We start from the raw sequence: 23,046 nt of genomic DNA on the forward strand, positions 1-23,046 counted from the left end.
TCCGGCTGCAGCCGCGGGAGGTCCGGACACTGGCGGCCATGGGACTTGCCGGTAAGTACGCGTCTGACTTCCCGTCGCCGGTCCTCTCTCCATCTTCCAATTGGGACTGGGCTGTCCTCAGGGGAGCATAGCCGGTGATGGAGGGGGCGAAGCCGACCTAGCTTGAGGCTCAGAATTCGGGGTCGAGGGGCTCGGGAGTCGAGTGGTGCTGAGGGTGCGCTGAGGCGGCCGCACTGTAGCCGGTTCCCTGTCGGCTGAGGAGGGCGGGAAGAACGGCCCCGGGACCCTCGGCCTCGGTTTCCTGCTCACTTTCTGGCGTCTCAGGCGAGACCGCGCCTGATCGCGCGGGGTTGCTGACTGAGGCGGAGTCATCTCTTCCTTGGCCCTGGCGCTCCCCAGCGACCTCAGAAAGTGAAGCCGGGACGGCGTCCAGGGGTGGGTTGGAAACACCGTCCTCTTGACCCCAATCCGCCCCGCCCCCCGGGTTACTCTAAGGCTTCTCAGAAGTCTGCTGATAATGACTGTCCAGGGACTCCTTGACTGTGGCTGTGGATTTTACGGCCATCTCGCATTTGCCACTTAAGTGGCTGAGTGGGGACCTTGGACAGATCGCTCAACCTGTCATTTGGAAAATAAAAGAGTTGTTTCACTAGATCTCCAAGCTTCTCTTCAGGTTTAAAATCTTAAGATTTTGTGCTTGTACCGTTTGTTGCGCTTTTACGCCGTGAAGGTGTTAGGCTTGATACCCTGATAGGCAGATTGCTCACAGAACATTGCAGGTTAATGACAGAACTTTAAATGATTTCATCTGGTGCTTTACTCACTGTTTTCATTATCACTCATCTTTTAAAATTGAATGGAACTGGAAATTCAGGTTTAAGTGAGAAACCACAGTAAGAAAACCTCACTGAAGCTGCTTAACAGTACAAACTTATCTCTTGATTTGGTAATATTGAATCTTAATTAGTAAATTCAGCTCAACAAACACTTATTATTTCTGAGACTGTGTTTAAAATAAAGATGACCTTGTTGGAGAGAATAGACTTTGCACAAGCTGTTGCTTTGCATTTTCTGAGTTTGTGGTGAATCAGAAACTCAGACCTTTAGAATGGCTTCCCATTGTTGAGTTTCTTGAGGCATGGAAATCTCATTTGTAAAAGCTGAGAATGAGTTTCACTTGCTTTCTCTTTTGCGTTAACAATCTAAGACTCTGTAGTCATATTGAATATTTAGTGCGCATTTTGCACTGATGTTTTCGGGGACCCCTTAGCTGAACATTTCCTGCTTCAGATGTAGAAAATGGCCCCAGATCCAGCCCATCTCTAGTTTTTATGTTTAGATTCCGAACTGAAGAAAGGTTCATTAGTGGAGGGAAGATGTACATAACTGAAAGTTTTAAGAAATGAAAGGAATGGTTTGATTATCACCATTTTTGAATAAGGAAGGGGAAAGTGAGGTCTGGCATGTGCTACAAGTGATACTTTAGAAAGTTGCTCTCAAAAGACAGTTCTTGTTCCGGATATATTTCTAGTGTAAACCACAGAGTTAATACTAGCGAACTTGATGGGATTCTTTGAGTCAGTGGCTTAAGCTCTGAAGTGAGGTTAGCAAGCCTTTTCGGTAAAGAGTTGCACATCTAATTGTCTGGATAAACTGCTTGGTTAGTATGGCAAAGTAATTATTTAAAATTATGTGTAGTGGTATTCTTAGATCAAAATTAAGGTATGAGGACCATTGCAGAGTCTAGTTTTGTTGTATGGCCCACAGTAAATGGTAAGCAAGTAAATGCTGTCAAATGCATGACTACATCGTATGTTTTATTTCTAGGGAGAGAGCTAACAGATTTACATTAACATTAAAACATATGTATGTCTGGATTTGGAGTGCGGAATGCATTTTGTCTCTGAGCTGAGATCCTGTCTACTCTCTCTTTCAGGTACTAGAGGACACCTATCTTAACTGGGTTGCTCTGAGGACTAATGCCTAAACCGTCTCAGCATGGCCTATAGAGGAAGAGGTGGGCGTGGCCAGCCTTCCTCAGCATCACTCTCCCGTATCATCCCTGGAAGTCTTCACACATTTAGGACCTGTGCCCATAATATATGCATGGTGTCGGACTTTTTCTACCCAAACATGGGAGGCGTGGAAAGTCACATTTACCAGCTCTCTCAGTGCCTGATTGAAAGAGGGCACAAGGTCATAATTGTCACCCACGCTTACGGAAATCGCAAAGGCATCCGTTACCTCACTAATGGCCTCAAAGTCTATTACTTGCCTCTGAAAGTCATGTACAACCAATCTACAGCCACGACCCTCTTTCACAGTCTGCCATTGCTCAGGTACATATTTGTTCGGGAGAGAGTCACGATAATCCATTCACATAGTTCCTTTTCTGCCATGGCCCATGATGCCCTCTTCCACGCCAAGACAATGGGCCTCCAGACAGTCTTCACGGACCATTCCCTTTTCGGATTTGCTGATGTCAGCTCGGTGCTTACAAACAAGCTTCTAACTGTGTCTCTTTGTGACACAAACCACATAATTTGTGTCTCTTACACTAGTAAGGAAAACACTGTGCTAAGAGCAGCACTGAATCCTGAAATAGTGTCCGTCATTCCTAATGCTGTAGATCCTACTGACTTCACTCCAGACCCATTTAGAAGGCATGATAGTATAATAACTATTGTTGTTGTCAGCAGACTTGTTTACAGAAAAGGTAATGAAATGATAGCTACAATTGTACTGCGCAGCCTTTTTTTCCTTGTAGAAAGCTGTTGAATATCTGTGTTATAATGATTGTTGGGCTTCTCATTTTGTTTTACGGTTTTATAACTACTTCTGTGTTAAATATAGTAAACAAGGCTCTAATATGTTTTATACATCCTAAAGGAGAAATTTCTGAAACAGTGGTAAATACTATTCCTACCCTTACCGCCCACCTTTGATGTTTTAATAGTTGCTTAAAGGAATAACAATAACCTGATGCTGTTTAATAGTTCAGGTCTTTTGAAAATTTCCCTACATATACAGTGAGAAGTACAGGGCCCAGCCTACCACATAACCCTTTTTTTTTCATTGCAGATATTTTGAAAGCTAAGAAAATCCCAAGGGTGAAAACTAACATCAGCTGTAACCATGTGATTCAGGGATGACCCTAATGAATGTTTTGATTTATAGCTTTCCTGTCGTTTGTAATTCATTTACTCAGAGTCAGTGAGCTTGTTCTGCACATTGCTGTTCTGTAGCTTGCTTATTTCCTTTCAGTGTAGATAAGACAATAATGTATTGGCAGGTAAGTGATGAAGAAAGCTGGGTTAGATGGCCCAAAATCCTATCCTGGTTCCGTCCTGCTGTGTCATCAATGACAAGCTGCTTAACATCTCTGAGTCTCAATTTTTTCGTTTTGTGTGGTTCGAGCAACAGTGGTGATCTTGTGAGGTTCAGTGATGGTTCCTATAAAGTACTCGGGAAGGGTCTGCTGTGCCCAGAGAGGATGGTTTCAGTGCCTCTGCAGCATTTCATGGATACCGCAGCCTCGCTGACTCCAAGTCCGAAGCAGTCTGGTTATTCAAAACATAAATGGTCTTCTGGATGGTATCGGAAAACCAATTGTCAGCAATCAAAATTGTCGCTAAAAGTAGGGAATTGTTAAAAAGATAATTTGTAACCACCCTTTAAAATATTTGAATTTACTCAAAATACTGTTACCATGCACTGAATTGCCAATAAGATGTAGGCCTGTAGGCTTAAGAGTACTGGTCCATTGGTTTGAGCTGAATCATCTTTCTTGCACAGTCACCTTCAAGAAGCATAATTTAACAGTTGCCAATTTGGGTCTCTCATGTGTGATGAGAACCTAAAGGCATGTGAAGTGATGTACCTCTGGATTTTCCATTTGTTTTTGATCTTACACAGTGGTTCAGGATACCCCCTGATCTGACAAGGACTTTTTCTGTGTCTTGACTGAATGTTTCACACTGTTCAGCTTAGCTTCACAGAAACTCATTTTGTCCGTTTATGTGCTATTAGGTAAGCCAAATACAATAACAAGTGCAGTTGGTATCAAACAGATTTGTGGAGAAATGCAGCTGATTCCTGGTACGCATGCAGCTCAGCAGTGGGATCCGAAGTGCCCCAGTGCACTGGGGAGTGCAGATGTGGGCCTTGGTCAGGATGGTTTAGGAATGCACAGCCTTAGTCTGCTGTGATCCGATAAACCGAGGTTGGTGAGGGAACCACTGAACTGCGTTTTGAGGCGTGAAAGCAGTGGCATGCTTTCATTCTTGAAGAAGATGCGAATGGAGCAGCATTCTGTGTTCTGAATCCCTCTTGGGAGATTGGTGATGTGTTTATGCCTGTTTTTTTTTTTTGTTTGTTTGTTTTTTGCTTTTTAGCAAATAATATACCCTGGTGACAGAGCCAGCTAAGAAAGCATATGATGCATACATGGTCAAGGATCAGAGCAGAATTAACTTATCTGTTCAAAGATTGAACCTGGTACCTTTACCTCACTAATCATGGTATTTTAACCAGCTGAGCTAACCAACAGCAGCTATAGCCTTTCCTGTTCTCAGTTCAATAATTAAAAAAAAAATTTATCAAACCCTCTCCATTTGCCAGTAACATTCTAAGACAGAACAGCCATATCTGTAGCCCCAAAGAGATTAATTAATGGCCTGTTAATTATTAATAAATTAATTTCTTCAGGAGGTGTTCATTTGGACCAGATATCAAAGGCCACTGAAACGTATTAAGTAAGAGGATAAATCAAAGTTCTACCTCCCAGGATTCCTGGCCGGCCTCTTTCCTTTTCTGTTGAGCCTGTTTTGCTCTTAGGCAGGGTTTCGCAGTGGTCCTGTGCATGTGCAGGCATGCCCCACTTCTTGCTCTAGTGGTAATGATGACTTACATTTATGTTCTGCAGTTGATAAAGCCTGTGCATGGTATAGTACCTCATTTGACCCTCCCAACTGTAGTGTAGATGTTATCTGCGTGTAACAAAGAAACTGAATCTCAGAGAGGGTAAGTAACTCACCCAGGTTACACAGTAAGTAACAGAGGTAACCAGCCTGAGTTGAGCCCTTCTCAAGTTAAGGTCTCCTGTTCCTCCATCCTCAGCCCAGCCATTATCCTAGGTATAGATTCAGGAAGTTCTTTAAAATACTGTTAGACTATGCTTTAAAAGAACTTTGAATCAGAAATTTTCTTGCCCATTTTGTGTGAATATGGCAGTTGAAAGTCCTGTGTGTTTCGTTGCGTTAGGCTCTTGGTAGAGGTACCAGAGCATTTTTTATTTGTGGGGAGCACTCAGTGTTAGCTGTTGGTAGGAATTCCGATTATTACTCTATATGTTGTGTTTGTTATTTTTTTTTTTTTCATTTAAAGAATGGATTCTTAACCTTTGTATTAGAAGAAAGAGGGGAAGGAATTATAGGAGGCTGATTGTTAGAAGTCAGTAAAACGTCTAGTTTATCTAGAATCTAGTTGATGGGCTTGATGATACACTTGAAACAGCTAAGATTTTAATGAGAAGGTTTCATAATTCATAAATGCCACATGTGAGTTTGCTAATGCAGTCATATTTTGAAAATACTAGCAGTTTATTTAATCCTACTTTGAATTATTTAATTAAAATGAACCTTTATTATTTCTCGTACCATCTTTTTAATAATTAATCTGCCTATATTTGGGAAGATTGATTGAAGTGCAGTTCTTGTGTATGTGTCTGTGTGCATTTTTTTAAGCTTTAATTGGCTTATTTTACATTTACTTTTGAATGTGTGTGGTTTGTCATTGTTAACGAACTAAATTCTGAAACATCACTACTGCTGTCTCTTTGTATAGCCACTTTTCAGACTAGTGGAGCATAATTTACTTTGCTGCCTTTTATTGCCTGAGGTTGTATTTACATATTATGAGAAAGTATTTCATTAAAAGGAAAGAAAGGACCGAGATACACCCTTTCGTTCTATAGACTATAATGATCTGGCACATGAGGTCCTTCCACCTTCATCCACTGTCATTTGGGGCAAGTGGGCTATCACAGGTTTAGATGGACTGTTCTTATAAATTTTGCTAATACCATAGTGTTCGCTGCAAAATCCTGTGTACAAACCGCATTCTTAACAAAATGGAGGCAGCAGTTATGTTTTGCTGCTTAGCCCTTACCTATAGTAGGAGGTAGAATCACAGTTCAGTAGAATTTTATGGTTGAAAGAGACCTTGGACTTTAGGTACAGTGGTCTCTTCGTCTTCTATATCGGGAAACTTTCCCATTGTCAAAGGCCTTGCTCGTACAAAGGCTGGAACAAGCCCCAGATCTCCAGTCAGCTCTCCTGTTCTGTAGAAAAATTTAACTGAAATGTTAGCTACCTCTAATGCCTTTTTTAGTCACAGGCCTTGTGTAATCACAGGTGAATAACTTGAATACTTTCAAAACAGAATAGTCTACAAACTGAGTGGGTAGAAGGTAACAATGGTGTCAGTGTATATATCTTCCAGAATTCTTGGGGGACCCCTGATAGTTTGTGAGTGATTCCACCATTCTAGGAAAGGGTTAAGGGAATTTGTTTCCCTGCTTATGTAAGCTAGTACTTTTCGAAGTGAGTGCATTCTCAGTTCTGATAAAAACTTTAAATTTAATTATTAACATCTCCAACATTCAACTTTATGTTTTCAGGGACCGATTTACTTAGTGGTATAATACCTGAACTCTGTCAGAAATATCCTGATTTAAAATTCATAATTGGAGGAGAGGGACCAAAGAGAATCATTTTGGAAGAAGTACGGGAAAGATACCAGCTCCATGACAGGTACTGATGGATTCCATATTGTCTTGGGTGAGAAAATAATCTTTTACCTAAATTTGGTTTTGGTTTCGTGCCTGCATTAAGTGGGCTGCTTCTGCTACATGTACTTGATAAAGTAATGCAAAGCCTATTTTTAAAAAAATGATATAAATGGGAAACCCTAGATAGGGTATTCATTATTTTTTTTTTTTAGCCCAGTATTATTTGACTTTAGAAACTGGTTGGGGCACCCAAGAATGCACAAAAAAACAACTACTTTGATTGGAAGTGTTTGCAGATTCTCAAGCCACACTGAGTTGTGATTTAAATAACATGGCCCAAATCATGTAAATTGCTCTGCATATACAGATTCAAACATTTCTCTTCCTTGTTAACTTAGATAACAGGTGAGCTGTGTGCATGTGAAGCCTCAATTTAAAAGAGACATTTTCCTATTACTCATCAAAGTGTATTAATATTTTCATGGAAGGCAAACTAATTTTGGAGAGGATGAAATTTGATCTGTGACAAAAGTTAGAAATATGTATAGCTCTATGAGTTTTAACCAAACAGTTTTATATGACTTTTAGATCAGAGTTGGGTGATACCAGTCTTTTGAGATGGAAAAGGTTAGAAGCTTATGAATGGTATTTCTTTTATACCATGATTGTTACTCCCCTCTTTCTTCTCTTGTTTCAAACATCAGAGTGCGTCTCTTGGGAGCCTTAGAGCACAAGGATGTTAGAAATGTCTTAGTTCAAGGACATATTTTTCTTAATACTTCTCTTACGGAAGCATTCTGCATGGCGATTGTGGAAGCAGCCAGTTGTGGTTTACAGGTAAAAAGCTTGGAGGGCTTATTACATTGCTGGGGTTTCTGCATGTGTCTTTTGAAAAATAATCAGATGCAGTCTGTTATATTTTTTTAAGTTGGTTTTGCTTGTTTACCTGAGAGATGAATTCTGGTGGATCACATTTTTTTGTTTTGTTTTGTTTTTCTTTTTAAGGTTGTAAGTACCAGGGTTGGTGGAATTCCTGAAGTACTTCCAGAAAATCTTATCATTTTATGTGAGCCTTCTGTAAAATCTTTGTGTGAGGGATTGGAAAAAGCTATTTTCCAACTGAAATCAGGAGCATTGCCACCTCCAGAAAATATCCATAACATTGTAAAGACTTTCTACACCTGGAGGAACGTTGCAGAGAGAACTGAAAAAGTACGTCACGTGCTAGAGAAGGGTATTTGAAGATTGTGTCTGGAATTCTTACCTGATGTTTCACATACACATTTACTTCTTTTATTATAGGTTTACCATTTCTTCTCTATTGCTTAAATTTATGAAGTCTCTTTCCAAATGAGACTTCTTTTTGTATATACTAGGCTAAGTTTCTAGTCAGATCATTGCCTTTGACATCTGAAAAATAGTAATGCAGTATCTAGACCTTTCATTAAACTGGCCATGTAAGAGTTACAGACTTTTCTAGAAGTTACAACAATTAGAGGCAAAACTAATATTAAAATCTACTTTTAGATATTTTTTTGAGGCTGTTTATAATTCTAAAGCATATAGGTCTATTGGAAAATACCTGGTTTTGCTTAGCCCAGTTGTGGCAACTTTATAACTTACAAATATTTAATTCAGGCTACTTCCAGAACTTGTGTGGCTCTTGCTAGCTGCTGTGATTTTTTTTTTTTTAATTGAAAGGAGATTTTTGCATCTTTGGGCTGACGGGGAACATAGTAAGTTAGAATTCCAAATGCACATGACAAATGTAAGTAGGATCACAAATAGAAAGCAGCAGTAGAGAATTTCCAAAAGGACAGGTGCAGGAAATAGGTTAATGTCCTTAGGTAGGAGAGTACAGTTGTGGGAAATGCCTCCTTATTTTGAGGTCAGTACTTCAGTTATTCTACTCAATTTCGTCCTTGTTTAACTGCCTCTCATTACTTCGTCTGCCTCCTGCCTCTTGTTACAACATAACAAGCTGAATGGAAATGCTGTGCTTCTTAGTATTTGGAAACTGTGCAGAAGGACAGTTGGTTGGGACCCTGGAGAAGATAGTGCTGGGTACTCTTACCTGTATTCAGTGGAGCTGCTAGTTTCTAGCCCAAAGTTGGGAGCTACATAGAGCTGAGCAAGCAGAAAGGCTTTCTTGTGGTTGGTTTTTTTTTTTTTTTTATATATATAATTGCTTTACAATGTTGTGTTAGTTTCTGCTGTACAATAAAGTGATTCAGCTGTATGCATACATATATCCGCTCCCTCCCACCCAGCCCCTCTAGGTCATTACAGAGTCTTAACTGGCTTAAATTGTAAATTCCCATACATAAGGTGAGCCCGTATTTGAATGGAAGTGCAAAAAAACTCTCCAAAAATTGTCATACACATTTTCTATTGAAACATGAGATATTTGCATTAACAAACAGTTTTGACTGAAATAACCCTGAGGTATTTTCTAGAAGTTAACTCCACCAGTGACTCCACCTGTTTGAAATAACTACATTTCCTTGTTTTCCTGTGGCAGTTGGGGCACAGCACTGAGTGCTTTCTGGGAGTGCGTGGCAGAACTGTCTCAGGAGCCTTTCAGGCTCTGTTGATTTCTATTTTCCTGTGCCCCTGCCACTGCTGGATTCTCACAAGACCCTTTGCGAGGGGGTAGGGGTGGAATTCGGGAGTGGTGGGCAGGGATATTTGGTTAGGCAGCTTTTCTTAGTGAGGCCCACCCTGACTGAAAACCATAGCTCTAATTGTGCCTTACTTTTTTGATCAACATGTAAACCTCGGAAGTTTGCCCTGTTATACATAGCAAGTTCAGGGGCAAAGAATTATGGTGATAGTTTTTCAGTCTATGTTAAAGGAGCGAATTGGGGTTTTATTTAAACCACAAATTTTCCTTCAGTTACGCTTAAAGTAATAGTAGAACATCTGTATTGTTTTCAGTTTTACACTCTATGACGGTTTATAGTATACATGCAAAGAAGAAAGTGAATCCTTATCGCTAATGGATTGTCAAGCCTGTCATTCTCTCCATAGTAGCAAAGTATTATTTTGTCACTTGAGATCATAAGTTAACTGACCTAGAAATAAAGGTGGACGTACGGGTGAGTTTCTAGTTGCTCTTTTAATTCTACCTGTTTCACACAGGGTGTTTGATCCCTTTCAACTCCTTAGTTTAACTGCTATCTAGAAAAATTAATCAAGAAATTAAATTGGCGTTTGTGCTGAAAAGATATTTTTTCAGTTATAATTCACCACTCAGTGTAATGCTTGACATTTGTTGTTCAGTCGCTAAGTCGTGTCTGCCACTTTGTGACCCTGTGGATTGCAGCATGCCAGGCTTCCCTGTCTTTCACTGTCTCCTGAAGTTGGCTTAAGTTCCTGTCCATTGAGTCAGTGATGCTATCTAACCATCTCCATTTCCTGGAGGAGGAAATGGCAAACCACTCCAGTGTTCTTGCCCCGAGAACCCTGTGAACAGTATGAAAATGCTCGACATAACTCTAACTAAAATGTATTCCAAATGTCCTCAGGGTAGAGGAGCTAGACAAAAACAGCCCGTACCTTTCAGAGACCATTGATCTTTAGAACTTGCTCTGCACATCAGAACTTTGCTGAGGTCAAAACGAGATAGTTTACAGATCTGATAACGTGAGAATGAGCACGAGTAATGACCATGTGCACTTAAAAAACACGAAGGCCGGCCCATTTTATGTGTTTGAAGTAACTTCAGAGAGCTTTTTTTTTTGAATATTTCAGAGTTTAGTGCTTAGCAGTTCTTTAAAAAAGCAAGCCATCTATTACCAGTTCTCAGCAGTGAACTTTATTTGCCAGTGTTTGGCCTGTCCCATCTACCCAAATTTCCCCCATCCATTTCCCCTCCTTTTATTTGGCATCCATGAAATGTCTCTGTTTTCTCCATGCCTGTGCACAGCAACTCAGCCTCTCATGGCTGTGGAGAGAAGAGCCTCTCTGAACCCGTAGATTGTAACTTTCTGGTAGTAGTTGAATCAAGGAGTCCTAAAGGGCCAGTCCTGCTTTTGGAAGTCACTGCTGAATTAAACACGGCCTCAACAGAGGCAGCCCCCAAAGCCATTCCAGCTTCTCAGGACTTTGGAATTCTCCTAGTTGGTTAAATATTGCTGGGGATCCCCTAGGGCACAGGGGCCGAGGTAGATTCATCTGGGTGTCCCAGGGTAAAAATACCCGAGTGATTTGTCCAGAGGAGGCATCCATAAGTGAATCAAATGGCAGTACTTAGTGTAAGCAGCTTCATTCATCACATCATTACTGTAACAACAGTGAATTGTAAGTGCTTCCTGTTTACATCTCTAAAGCACTCCTGACCTGTGTAGGTCATCGTTTTGTTGCGGCCTGCCATGTGCTCATTTTTGGTTCTCTCCCGCCAGGTATACGACCGAGTGGCAGGAGAAGCTGTGTTACCCATGGACAAACGGCTGGACAGACTCATTTCTCACTGTGGCCCCGTGACAGGCTACATTTTTGCCCTGTTGGCTGTATTCAACTTTCTCTTCCTCATCTTCCTGAGATGGGTGACTCCAGATTCTTTAATTGATGTTGCAATAGATGCTACAGGGCCAAAGGGTGCCTGGACTCATCGATATCCTTATAGTAAAAGGGGGGCTGAGCATACTGTGCTGTCTAAAACAAGGTAGAAGAAAGCCTGAGTTGTGAGATTTTCAATACTTGTAATAATTCTATTAAGACTATTGAAAATAACCTTGCTTTTTTTCTTTTTCATTTTAAACTTAATTTAGTAAGTTATGCTACCTCTATATCATTCAATGTTTTATTTTGAGGAAAGATAAACACTTATGCAATTCCTGAGTGTTGAAACTCCTTGCACTTACTTAAAATTTAGGAGAGAGCATTGAAGCCACTCAGGTATGCAATTTTTCAGACTACTGAAATCCCTCTAGCAGAGATGTTTAACGTTATATTTTGGGAGCTTTGGGTGCCGAAGGGCCAAACGTTTCCTGGGCATTTTTTGGCCAGTTTTAAATGTTCTACCATTAGACGTTCACCAGATGTTTACAGGTTTTCTTTAGGGAAGTGTAACAACTCTATGAACTATTTTTTAAGTCATGTGCATACTGTGTTTATTAGACATTGAAGTCATGTTCGTAACTTATTGGGTACACTCAGTAAGTGTTCCATATAATCAGGTTTCTTGAGTAAAATGGGCTGTCAGCAGCCAGCCTGTGTGAAGCACCTGTCACGTGTTGAACTAGATGCTTCCTGCGTTAGGAACCAGGGGATGCATTCATTCCTTGTTGATCACTCAAATAAATGGCTCACTTCGTCATGGTCATATTTGACATGAAGTGGTAAGATAGCCACCACGCCAAAAATGCTGATGGTTTTTAATGCCAGGAAAAACTTGCCTGCATACTCCGAGTTCTTCTCTGATCTGTTGGATGCATTCTCCTAGGTCAAGCCTTCGTCTTCAGTTGTGTGTATGAAAATGCTTCTTGCTTTTTAAATACTAGGGACCGATCCCACTGTTGATGATAGTGCAAAGAAACCCTCCACGTCTCTCAGTGCATAATTTAGTCCTCTGTCAATGCCTTCGTGTTTTCCGAGCAGAATGTATGAGGTGTGCCATCTCAAAATCAGCTGCTACCCCGGATCTTTGATAGAAGTCACCTCCCTTCACTTGTGGCCTAGCTGATGCCTGATAAGTATTGTCAGTGTGCAGAAGTCTTGCCCCCAGAATGTTTTGTTTATAGCCAGTTGAGTCTGAAAATTTTAGGAACCCAGTCTCTTTGTGGATGGATGTTTTTAACTATAATCGTTGTTGCCCAGAGCCATGGGTTTTTAAACCCCCAATTATCCACATGGTGTGTCTTATTAATTCTTTGAACTCCTTATTAGAATAAATTTTTGTGATAAAGGACTGTGAAGTCACAAGAATGAGGCACTGTGGACGCGCTAGTTAGACGCTGGCAGTATTGTGATTCTTTACAAGATTTTTTTTAATGACAACATTCACAGAACTTTAAAAAAGTATCTTAACATGTCTGTTAATTGGTTGCCACTGATACATAAGAAATATATTTGTGCTTTTAAAACACAAATGCAAGAGTACAGTTTTTAATATCTAGAAGTTAGGGGTTCTTTCATTAAAGAAAAACAGACTGACCCAAACCATTCAATCTCACTGGGATTTTTAGGCATAGAAACTGAATTATATAAATAATGAAATAAACAGTGCCAGTATTCATGATAAAGCGGGGAACTATATAACATTTGGTTTTATTCTGTTCATTAATTTTTAAAGGCATACTCCTGTTTTATCTTTTATTTTTTTCTTAGCTTTTTTTTCCTTCAAAATTATCATTTAACTATTAAACTGCCATTTATTTTGCATGGAAATAGGGTTTAACGTTCTTGCATGAAAAATATGTAAGTTGCATATTTTCCTTATTTTTTTCTTTAATAAGTGGAAGTAAATTTGCTTGTTCTAGTACATCTGAATTTTCAGGCTTCCTGAATACCTTAATTGTAACTGTCAGTGTTGCACTGGTCAATATGTGGAAACATATTGTTCTACCCTGCTACTTACATTTATTTGAAAGTGAACTTGCAGTGATAAGGAATATATGAAAAATATATTGTGTTTCTTTTGATGTTGCAGAAAGTAGCACATGTAAAACTGATTTATAAAAACACACTACCTGTCCAAAAATAAAGACCAAAATGACATTTTGACATTTTTCTGAATTTGCCTTGTTTGAGAAACAGAATATTATTAACTAGTTGAGCAATACTCCCCCCACCTACCTACCTCGCATGCTTTTTTTTTTTAGAGCAGTCTGATGTTTTGCTTAGTCTGTTAGTGAAACAGGAAATATGGAAATATCTTTCAATTGATTAATTACTCTGTCATCTTTTCTTTCTAGAATATTCTTTGTTTTAATCATGGAATAGCAAGTTCAATTGTGCCTTTGTTTCCTGATCCAAACAAGCCTGTATTTTTCACTTCACTAGAATTACTGTGTAAGACAAATGAATACTTCTGTAAACTATTGTGTATGTGAATTACATAATTATACTCTATATCTTGTAAGCTATTTTAAGAAAAATTGGAATTTTGACTTCATTTATTGAAACTCAGTGTACCATCAGTCCCTGCTTCACCTGCACCCTACTCACAGGACTGACCTTCCTACATACTTGCCCTGGCCCCAGCTAGTGTTTATTCTAATCTTTCCATCAAACATCTCCACCTGATAGCTTCTCAAAGGAGCTGTGAGGGGTGTGTCCCTGTGCTATTTCCCTGGTAACTGATGAGCCACCTGACTTCAGTTCCCCTGGAGCTGCTAATCTGCCCCTTCCCTTAGTAGCAAAACCTCCTATCTCCATGTCCTGCCATCCTGCTTCCTGTTACCTACAGCACGAATTGGGGTGTCGCTCCAGGACCTTGCTTCAGATGTGTAAGATCCCCCATCTATTAAACCGCTGATGTCTCTATCACTGACTCTGCTGGGCTTTTCGATCTTGAGGCTGGGCAGGTACAGGGCTTGGCAGGCCTATGGGGTACAGCCCAATGCCCAGCTTCTCCCACCTTCTTTGTTGGAAGCAGTTCCCTACATTGATAAGTTCTTTTTTTTTAAAAAAAAAATATTTGTTTATATAGTTATTTGACTGCTCCAGGTCTTAGTTGTGGCATGTGGGATCTAGTTTGCCGACCAGGGCCCCTTGCACTGGGAACTCGGAGTCTTAGCCACTGGACCAGCAAGAAAGTCTCCAGTGATATGTTCTGATTTCTATTACACCAAAACTTACTTTTAGCTCAGTCATGGTATAATAGGTCTGTGTTTAGTTTCGCAAAGGTTTTTTACAGGCCTTTTTGTCCTTCTCTGCATTCTCCAAAGATGTTAAATTGTATTATCCTGTTCTGAATTTTTAAAATACGAAATTCTGAAAATCAAAGCTCTCTACAGTAGATTTTGATTTGTATTCAACAATCCTTTGGGGAGTTGATTTTCCGTTATCCTTTACTCTTGGCTGTGGCTCAGTTATTCTCAGCGGGATGTGGCGGTGGTGATTTTGTCCCCTGGGGGACATCTGGCAATACCTGGAGACATTTCTGGTTGTTCGAACTGGATAAGAGTGGGGCATTGGCATCGCACACCAAAGAATTATCTAGTCCAAAATGTCAGTAGTGCCGAGGCTGGGAAACCCTGATGCTCTAGATGGTTTTGCCTTCTTTACAAGATACTCTGAGTTAACTCGTCATTTCAGTAGCCTTTTATACCCGTCTCAAACGTAGTGCTCAAATATAATAAAGATAATCTCTTAAATAGTACAAAAGTCGAGCTTCTCACAGCCAGCTTTTCTGGTATGTAAAATGAAAAGTATAGTCATGTTTTAGGTGAAAAAATTAAGTTCAAAACAAGATCGAATAATGTTATGTATTACTAGATACATCATTGGGCCAACGTGGGTAAATGATCGCCTTCTTCCAGAACAGTTGGAGAAAGAAACATGAACTAAAACGCTTGTGTTTCTGTATTTTAATAGCTTGGCCAGGTAATCTAAGCTTGGTAAAGAAAACCTTGTATGTTAGTATCTGTCCTTGCAAATGGAAACCACACAAGTTCACACAAGTTTGTGATGGCGTGGAGATACTACACTGAAATGGATACGTTATATATTGTGCCTTGGGGTTGATTCTCATGTCTTACTCTTTTACAGAGTATAGGGAGATAGTTCTTACACAGGGAGTCATTCTAATTTGTCTGAGTGCTAGGAGAAACTCCCATAGTTTTGCATCAAGCATTTATTAAATAAGGTTGATTTAGTTGTCTCCTATAATTTTATTTGGGTTTGTCTTTTCCAATAGGTTGTAGAAATTTAGAAAATCTAATATAGCCAAGAATGAAAGAGGAGACTTCGAGTTTCTGCATCTGTTTTTCTCAGGTGAGGTATATTAAACAAGTCAACTTTACTTGTAGTGGCCAGCTGATGCGTGTTGAAGAGTTAGGGTTATAGGAGAATATTGTCCAGCGAGGGAAGATGCTGACTGATAGAATCTTTGGATACCTCACCCGGAGTATAGGGCATCTTCATCCTTTTCATTATAAGTCCTCCATGATTGACTATGGAGAAGGCAATGGCACCCCACTCCAGTACTCTTGCCTGGAAAATCCCATGAACGGAGGAGCCTGGAAGGCTGCAGTCCATGGGGTTGCTGAGGGTCAGACACGACTGAGCGACTTCACTTTCACTTTTCACTTTCCTGCATTGGAGAAGGAAATGGCAACCCACTCCAGTGTTCTTGCCTGGAGAATCCCAGGGACGGGGAGCCTGGTGGGCTGCCATCTAGGGTCACACAGAGTCGGACACGACTGAAGTGACTTAGCAGCAGCAGCAGCAGCATGATTGACTATAGCCCACATTTTCTAGAAAGACGCACCACCTTTCCTGACAATAGGAAGTAAAGATCAGGAATGTTACTAGGGGACTTTGTCATGGATGAAGCTATTACAGCAAGTGGTCTAATGCTTCCAGTCTGGAGAGGCATCCAAACTGGGCCTTTTATTAAATACTGCTTTAGAGTAAATAGCCTTTCATAACTGGTCATATTTTAGATTTGGGCTTTATAGCCTCAGAATGAAGAGAATATTGAAGTGTTCCAGGGGCTGGTACTTGCCACCAAAAGCACAGAATGTAATATTAGTACTTCTTTTTTATGAAGTTCAAATAACTTGCTTCATCCCCATGGGATCTGAGAGGCTTGTTCTATCTTTCCAATCCTGCCTTTCAATAGAACATAGTAAAAACTGGAATTGAGGGGTAAAAACATTTTGGACTTGAATCCTGTTTGTTAAACAACACTGAGGAATGTAGGTCTAGAACTATTGGGTGTTTCTGGTTTGAAGGAAATTTCTTTCATTCATTTAACATTACCTTGAATGTCAGTGTATGCAGTCGCCAAATCACAGTTAGCTTAGAATCTACAAACTCAGTTCTCCGTAACAGGAGCACAGAGAGCTAGAAGGTTTAAAATAGATGTCATATGATACCAATTATAACTCGGTGAAATTTTGCAGTCCCAAGAACCTATACAGAGTGTAAGCCAAAATGGAGGACGGTTCTGTTTCCTATGGCTTTAAAAACATTTTTATTACAATGTTTGCTACTTTTTTTTTCTTCAAGCTTTTAATTAAAGTGTTCTTGGCGCTCCTAACCCATTTCTATATCGTCAAAGGAAATAGAAAAGAAGCGGCTAGGATAGCAGAAGAGATCTTTGGTGAAATTTCAGGTAAAAATACATGAATTTGTTCCCAATACTTTAAAGAAATCTCCTAGATAATTCATATGAATAGTATTTCTAGAAGACAAATTTTATTTATACTTTGGCTTTGAGTATTTTATTTATACTTTGGGTTATTTAAAAAAATTATTTAAAGTAGCAAAGGGTGTTGACAGCACCGATTTGTGAAAGATTTTCAGCTTTTCTGCAAGTTAGTAGTTTCATTAGCAGTTACTATTTAAGAAGTAAATAGAATAGTGGCTTTCTAACAGTATTTTGAGAAACCTCCTTTCTACTAACAGCAAAATTACTTGATAGGATTATTTTCTTAAATACTTTAATCAAATGTTAACAATACATTCTGACAAAACTTTCCCCAGGAAATGGACTGACCAGTAATGATTTAAAGCAGCCATAGGTATGGTGTCATATATATCTATATGTGCTGTCATTTGCAGTTTGAATTGCTTAGCCACTTGTCACTGTCAGGGGAAACCCCTTCATTGAATCCATTTATACCCAACACGGTGCAAAGCACAGCAAACATTATTACAATATGAAATGCCAACCTTTGGGCAAAACATTTTAAAGTCTCATGCTTTGCAGAATTTAGTCTCTATTTCTTTAAAGAAACGATGCACCTTAATTGTAGGGAGATGCTGCAAAAGTAAATGAATCATATTGTTACTGCTGGGACTGCCACTTGATAAGAGGAGGATTTATTCTTAAACAGAGTTCCTTATTTTCCCTATGTATTTTTAGTGTTCGTAGGGGTTCCAGGGTTACCTCATTCTTTATTCTAGTATCCATTTCAACTTGCATCCTGGATTCTCTTTTCAAAATAGACTTAGGTTGTGTGATTCCAATACACTAGACAACTTTAAGGACTCTAGGGAACAGCAGCCTTATCCAGAGAGATAAGACCTCCAAAAACAAAGCCTCAGAATGCTTCAATTAACGGGGGAAAATGAGAAGAATCTCGAAGTTTCGGAAAGTGGCAGAAGCCTTGGAGTGTGGAAAGAGATTTCTTTTGGGGATTATATTTGTCATACATTTCAGGGAGGTATGTTGCTTTGACTTGGTTTAAAACAAAAAAACCTAAAAGTAACTTTAATTTCAAGTTAAGCATAATCTGAAAAGCTATTTTCTAATTTAATTTGTAAATCGAATCAGGGGCTGTCTAAAAGTTTCTATCACATAGTTTTGATGTTCTCATAGGTACATCATCCTCACAGATTAAATTAGGTAAAGTCGGACAGTCAGTATCAGCAAGAGCATGTTGAAAACACTTTTTCTTGGTGCTTGTGTGCATAATTTCTGCCTTTGTGGTCCTCAGTGAAGTACTCTCTTAAGAAAGATTTATAATAAGCAAAACCTGGAGCCGTAACACAGTTTTCATAAATAGAGCTCACTTATTCATTAGCTCAAATATCTTTACTTGTTGAAGCTCCTAGGATGATATTCATTTAATTTGCAAATAGCATGGTGTTACAAAAGTCAGAAACATGTTTCTTGATGATCACTAACAAGAAGCAGTGGATTGAATAGTGCCTGTTAATTTTGCAGTTTAATTTCCTTCCTTTATACATACATATATACGTGTGTGAGGATGGTGCGTTTACTTCTACACATTGCACACATATATAATAGAGAGTATATCCAGATTTGGTAAAGCCTTTTATAATGATGTAGGTGGTAATAGTTTTTACATGATTCCAACAGTTTTTTTTTTCTTTTGACACTGTTAATAGTCAGATACTATATATATTTAAAACTAGACATTTTAAAAACCAAGAACAAAATTTTGTCTGAGTGTTCAACTCACACCAGAAATTGACTTTGCTGCTCGTTGGTCAGACAAATGTTTGTTGGGAAAATATGTGACATTTAATCAGTAAGTCAGCTAATTGACTTACTAAAATCTCAGCCCAAGGTTACCTTTCTTGACTTCAATAGCATATTCTGTTTCTGTAAATTATCGTCAGGGCTATCAAAAACAAGGAGAGGCAGTAAAAACGTCAGCCAGGACAGAGTTGAGCCTGCCATAGATCCTAGCACTTTCAAATGCTGTACCTAGCATCACATCCCTCATTTTGTATCCTTTTTTGGCTGTAAAATTTTTTGTAGAGTTTTTTTTTTAATATTCTGGAGTACATCATTCGATATTTCTTTGTGGTTTAAACTATTCCCCTTTGTAAATAAGTCATCAGAATTGAGTTCAGCTATGGGGTTGGGTGGCGGTTTTTAGTTTTTTCAGGCTTCTTTGTGTAATTTGTCAGTAATAGATACATATTTTGGAGTTCGAAACATTGTTACTGACCCTTGATATTCTCATATCTCCAGCACCTGATGCCTCACCAGCCCCACCTTCAGCCCACAGATGTTTCTCTAGACACAGTCTCTCTCCTGAGGGACGTGTATGATTTTTCAACCTTTGCTAATTTGGCCAGAACTGAAGCTCTATATTTAGTACAGTAACTTGGTCATCAAACTTGATAAAAAATAAAGTGTAGATTCAGGTTGATAATTTGTTATTCACAACCCTTGGGCCAGACACGTTTCAGGATTCAGGCATGTGGGGGATACTGAAAAGGATTACCCAGTGTGTATACTGGATATTACCACAGCATTCCCAGCAGAGCCTGGAGCTGCCTCCTGCAGTCAAAGGTTTCAATATTTCTATAGTGAAAGTATCAATATTCACACTAAGTGAAAATACAAATTAAAAATAATAGGTTGTTAAACCTGAGTCATGACCATGTTTTACTGCCAAAGGATCTTGGATACAACTGGGGAAAGACTTGGTTTTCAGAATTTGGGGAATTTTACAGTTGCAGATAAGAGATAGTGGAATTACACCCTTGGAAAAAAGAATGAATTCTCTTCTAAGTGTTTTGCCTAAAATCAGTTGTCCTTCTTGTTTTTCTAAATTCAAAGGACTGACTGACCTTGATTTGATGGCCACGCCTCTGCCTGACTCATCACCTTGACTCCTTTTTCCTGTCCTTCCCACATCACCGGTTTTTTTCCTGCCTTCAGTCCATTCTTGCCCGGCCTCCACCTCCAGTGTCGGTGCTTGTCTCCGCAAGCCTCGGCCCACCCATCCTCTGAGTGGTTATGGATCACAGTGCCTGCTGGCTGTCCCACGTTGGGACTGACAGTCCTCAGCAGGGCTCTGCCACCCAACCTGTCATCTGCTCAACTCTCTTGACTCCTAATGGGTGCAAAGGAAGCTTCTTTCTGACTCACTACAGAACGATGTTCATTGACAGTAGTTCATCTTTTGACCAGAACTGAGTGTTCAAGAGAGTGTGCATTTTAACTGGGGGCATTTCTTATGTCTTTTCCAGTTACCTTTGTTTTCCTTAAAATATTATTTAATTCTATTAGGTTCTTACCTGTATTTTGATTCACACCCAAAATTCTTTTGAAATTTTCTTTTTTCGCTAAATGCTGTTGGAGAAGATTTTCCTTCATATGATTTTGGAACCTGAATAGAAAGAATAAATATTGCTCCATGGGCACTAGAGATGATAACCAGTCAGGCAATTTTTTTTTTTAAATAAATAAACCAGTCGTCTCAAATACTTGTTGAAATTAGGAAGGGTAAAATTGCAAATAATTAATAATTGATTTTTATCTTGAATACCTGGAACTTGGACAACCGTATTCCATCTGAACCCATTTTGTTCTTGAAATCTATGGTTTTGGATGTTGTCATGAAATTGTTATTAAAAGAGCCTGAGAACCAGAGATATAAATCACATTCTGAGAAAAAGTCAAAGGGGGAAATGAAAAAGTACTTGAACATTTTCCATACACCTCATCAGGAACAAGTAAACATATTGGTAAAGTAAACTTATCTTCAAAATGTGCCCGTGGCCCTGTGACACAGGAAGCCTGCCAAATAACTAAAAATAGACTGCCTCAGAAGCGAAGGGCTGATTCCTACTTCAGCATTCATTTATTTGGAGAGCTTAGATGCATATTTCCTGAAAGGAATGGAAAAACTCTCTAGCTGCCAAATAACTTCTATCATCAATTTCTCACAATTAGCTCCAATTTGCAAAACAAGAATGATAAGAGCAAGAGACTGTGTGTTGGGAATTAGAAAAACAGAAGAGCCCACCATAGAGTTTCTGGAAAAGGGTTTTTTATGAATACTCTTCAAGGTCCTTTGAAGCAAGTGATGGGAAACAGTGACTGGGAAGGTGACTTCCCTGAGAGTGGCTTTATTTCCAGTTGGGAAAACGAAATGACTTCCACACTGAAGGCAATCTACTTGATTTATTTCATGTGATTTACAGAGAGAAGAGGCATACAGCAAAGGGTTCCCCACGAGTCAGTCCACCAGAAGGATGAGCAGGGTGGAAAAAGCACTAGCTCTTAAAACCAAAAGAGGGTGTGTTCTCAATTCTCAAAACCTTGCATTTCAGTCCTGTTCCTGCCACTTAACCAGAAATAAGATCTGAGGTGGGGCAAAGGGTTTGTTGTACATTTGGACTGTTCCCTCCTATCTTGAGAGCCTAGAGATGGAGTGTCCAGAAGGAAGCAAGTTTAGATCAGTTGGAACCAGGAAGGAGGGGAGCCTGGCATTTCACTGTAAAGCCGGGAGTCTGTTTAGGCAGGTGACTCACTGAAGTGCCCCTGTGCTCCTCAGCTGGGAGTAAGAACTGGAGAGTGGTGAGCAGACAAGCCCAGGATCACTGTTCTCTTTTCCTCCAAGGATCGCAAGGTGGCCTGCAGGCTTGCCTCAGCCTCGCCAGCCTGGTGAGAGGGGAGTTGTGGGCATCAGAGGATGCAGCACGGATGGGGCACAGGAGGAGAGGTGGTCAAGGCCAGTATGTAGGGCAGCGGCCCAGGAGGGAGCCCCAGTGCGGAGAGCTAGCATGGGAACCAGGAGTGAGACCTGTCATTGAGGCCCAGTGGGCAAGACTGGCCTCCTTCCAGGCCCCTGGGAAGGTGGGTCCCCATCCCCCTCGCCTCTCCCCACCCCCATGGTACCAGAGGAGCTGGCATGTCAAGAAGGAAGTGGGGACCTGTGTGAGAACATGTTGGCCTTCTTGGGCGGAGAGACGGCCACCTCTTGCCGAGTGTGGGTAGAGTGGAGATGACAGTTAAATCGGATGGAGCAGTAGACGGGTGGTTTTGAAATCGCTTTCTGGCAGTAGGATATAAATACAGATAAGTGCACAAACTATGGTGCTTTTGACTCCAAACACCCCAGGTGAGTCTGGCCCCTTTTGTACTTTGTGGAGATGGAATCATGCGGCATATCCTTTTCTGTGTCTGGCTACTTCATCGGTGTGACATTTTGAGAGATTGGTCCAGGCTGTGTGTGTGGTGTGGGTCTTAGGGGCCTGATGGAAGTGAAGTGAAGTTGCTCAGTCGTGTCCGACTCTTTGCGACCCCATGGACTGTAGCCTACAAGGCTCCTCCCTCCGTGAGATTCTCCAGGCAAGAGTACTGGAGTAGGGTGCCATTTCCTTCTCCAGGGGATCTTCCCGACCCAGGGATCGAACCCGGGTCTCCCACATTCCAGGCAGACACTTTAACTTCTGAGTTACCAGGGAATGGTCTTTCCTAGCAGGAAAGGAGACATCAAAGTCTGTTTGGAGGCAGGTTTTAGATAAGGCCATTTCATGTTGCTATTCTAAGTTAATATTGCTAGAATTATTCTCATAATAGCAAGTTGCCATTTAAATCTTGGTTTTAAGCAAATACTTAAGAGTGCCTTCAGGTGACTCAGGTTGACTGGTTATTGTTAGGACACAAGAATAACCAAGCCACGACTGTGGGTTTGCTTTTTACATTGGCCAGGGCACTGAGTTGCCATCCATAGAGGAAGACAACCCTGCCAACCCCAGTGGTTGTGCATCTCCGAGTGCAGTGAGGTGAGGGCGATACGTCTTATATTGAATGAGATGGAGATGTAGTCAAAGAAAACCAAGGCTGACTATTGAGGATTCTTTGCATACAT

At 40.2% G+C, this 23,046-nt stretch overlaps 2 protein-coding genes across 9 annotated transcripts in view; both read left to right on the forward strand.

The window, feature by feature from the left end:
* Positions 1–13,516, forward strand: PIGA (phosphatidylinositol glycan anchor biosynthesis class A). Of its 3 annotated transcripts, XM_061408106.1 has the most exons (6): positions 1–51; positions 1,937–2,716; positions 6,680–6,812; positions 7,495–7,627; positions 7,796–8,002; positions 11,194–13,516. In XM_061408106.1, the coding sequence occupies exons 2-6, from the start codon at positions 1,999–2,001 to the stop codon at positions 11,458–11,460; spliced, it is 1,458 nt and encodes a 485-aa protein (XP_061264090.1). In that variant the 5' UTR covers positions 1–51; positions 1,937–1,998; the 3' UTR covers positions 11,461–13,516. The 3 variants fall into 3 exon arrangements, with proteins under 3 accessions (XP_061264090.1, XP_061264089.1, XP_061264091.1); XM_061408105.1 differs by lacking the exon at positions 1–51 and having other exon boundaries at positions 569–2,716; XM_061408107.1 differs by lacking the exons at positions 1–51; positions 11,194–13,516 and adding an exon at positions 9,728–9,892 and having other exon boundaries at positions 569–2,716.
* A 201-nt stretch (positions 13,517–13,717) lies between these two features.
* Positions 13,718–23,046, forward strand: part of ASB11 (ankyrin repeat and SOCS box containing 11) — a 32,046-nt gene continuing 22,717 nt past the window's right edge. Inside the window, exons 1-3 of one of the 6 annotated variants that reach the window (XM_061408111.1) lie at positions 13,718–13,804; positions 15,654–15,730; positions 16,970–17,075. In XM_061408111.1, the coding sequence (XP_061264095.1) occupies positions 15,689–15,730; positions 16,970–17,075 (148 nt within the window). In that variant the 5' untranslated portion in view covers positions 13,718–13,804; positions 15,654–15,688. The other 5 variants (XM_061408113.1, XM_061408115.1, XM_061408110.1 and 2 more) reach the window with 5 other exon arrangements.

The sequence above is a fragment of the Bos javanicus genome, chromosome X (assembly GCF_032452875.1).
Source record: "Bos javanicus breed banteng chromosome X, ARS-OSU_banteng_1.0, whole genome shotgun sequence".
Taxonomy (NCBI): Eukaryota; Metazoa; Chordata; class Mammalia; order Artiodactyla; family Bovidae; genus Bos; species Bos javanicus.

Excerpts from the sequence above, each read along its gene's own strand:
- PIGA (XM_061408106.1), top strand. The coding sequence starts at position 1,999 with ATGGCCTATAGAGGAAGAGGTGGGCGTGGCCAGCCTTCCTCAGCATCA. Across the intron at positions 2,717-6,679 it reads CAGACTTGTTTACAGAAAAG|GGACCGATTTACTTAGTGGT; the intron begins GTAATGAAATGA and ends TTATGTTTTCAG. Across the intron at positions 6,813-7,494 it reads AGATACCAGCTCCATGACAG|AGTGCGTCTCTTGGGAGCCT; the intron begins GTACTGATGGAT and ends TTCAAACATCAG.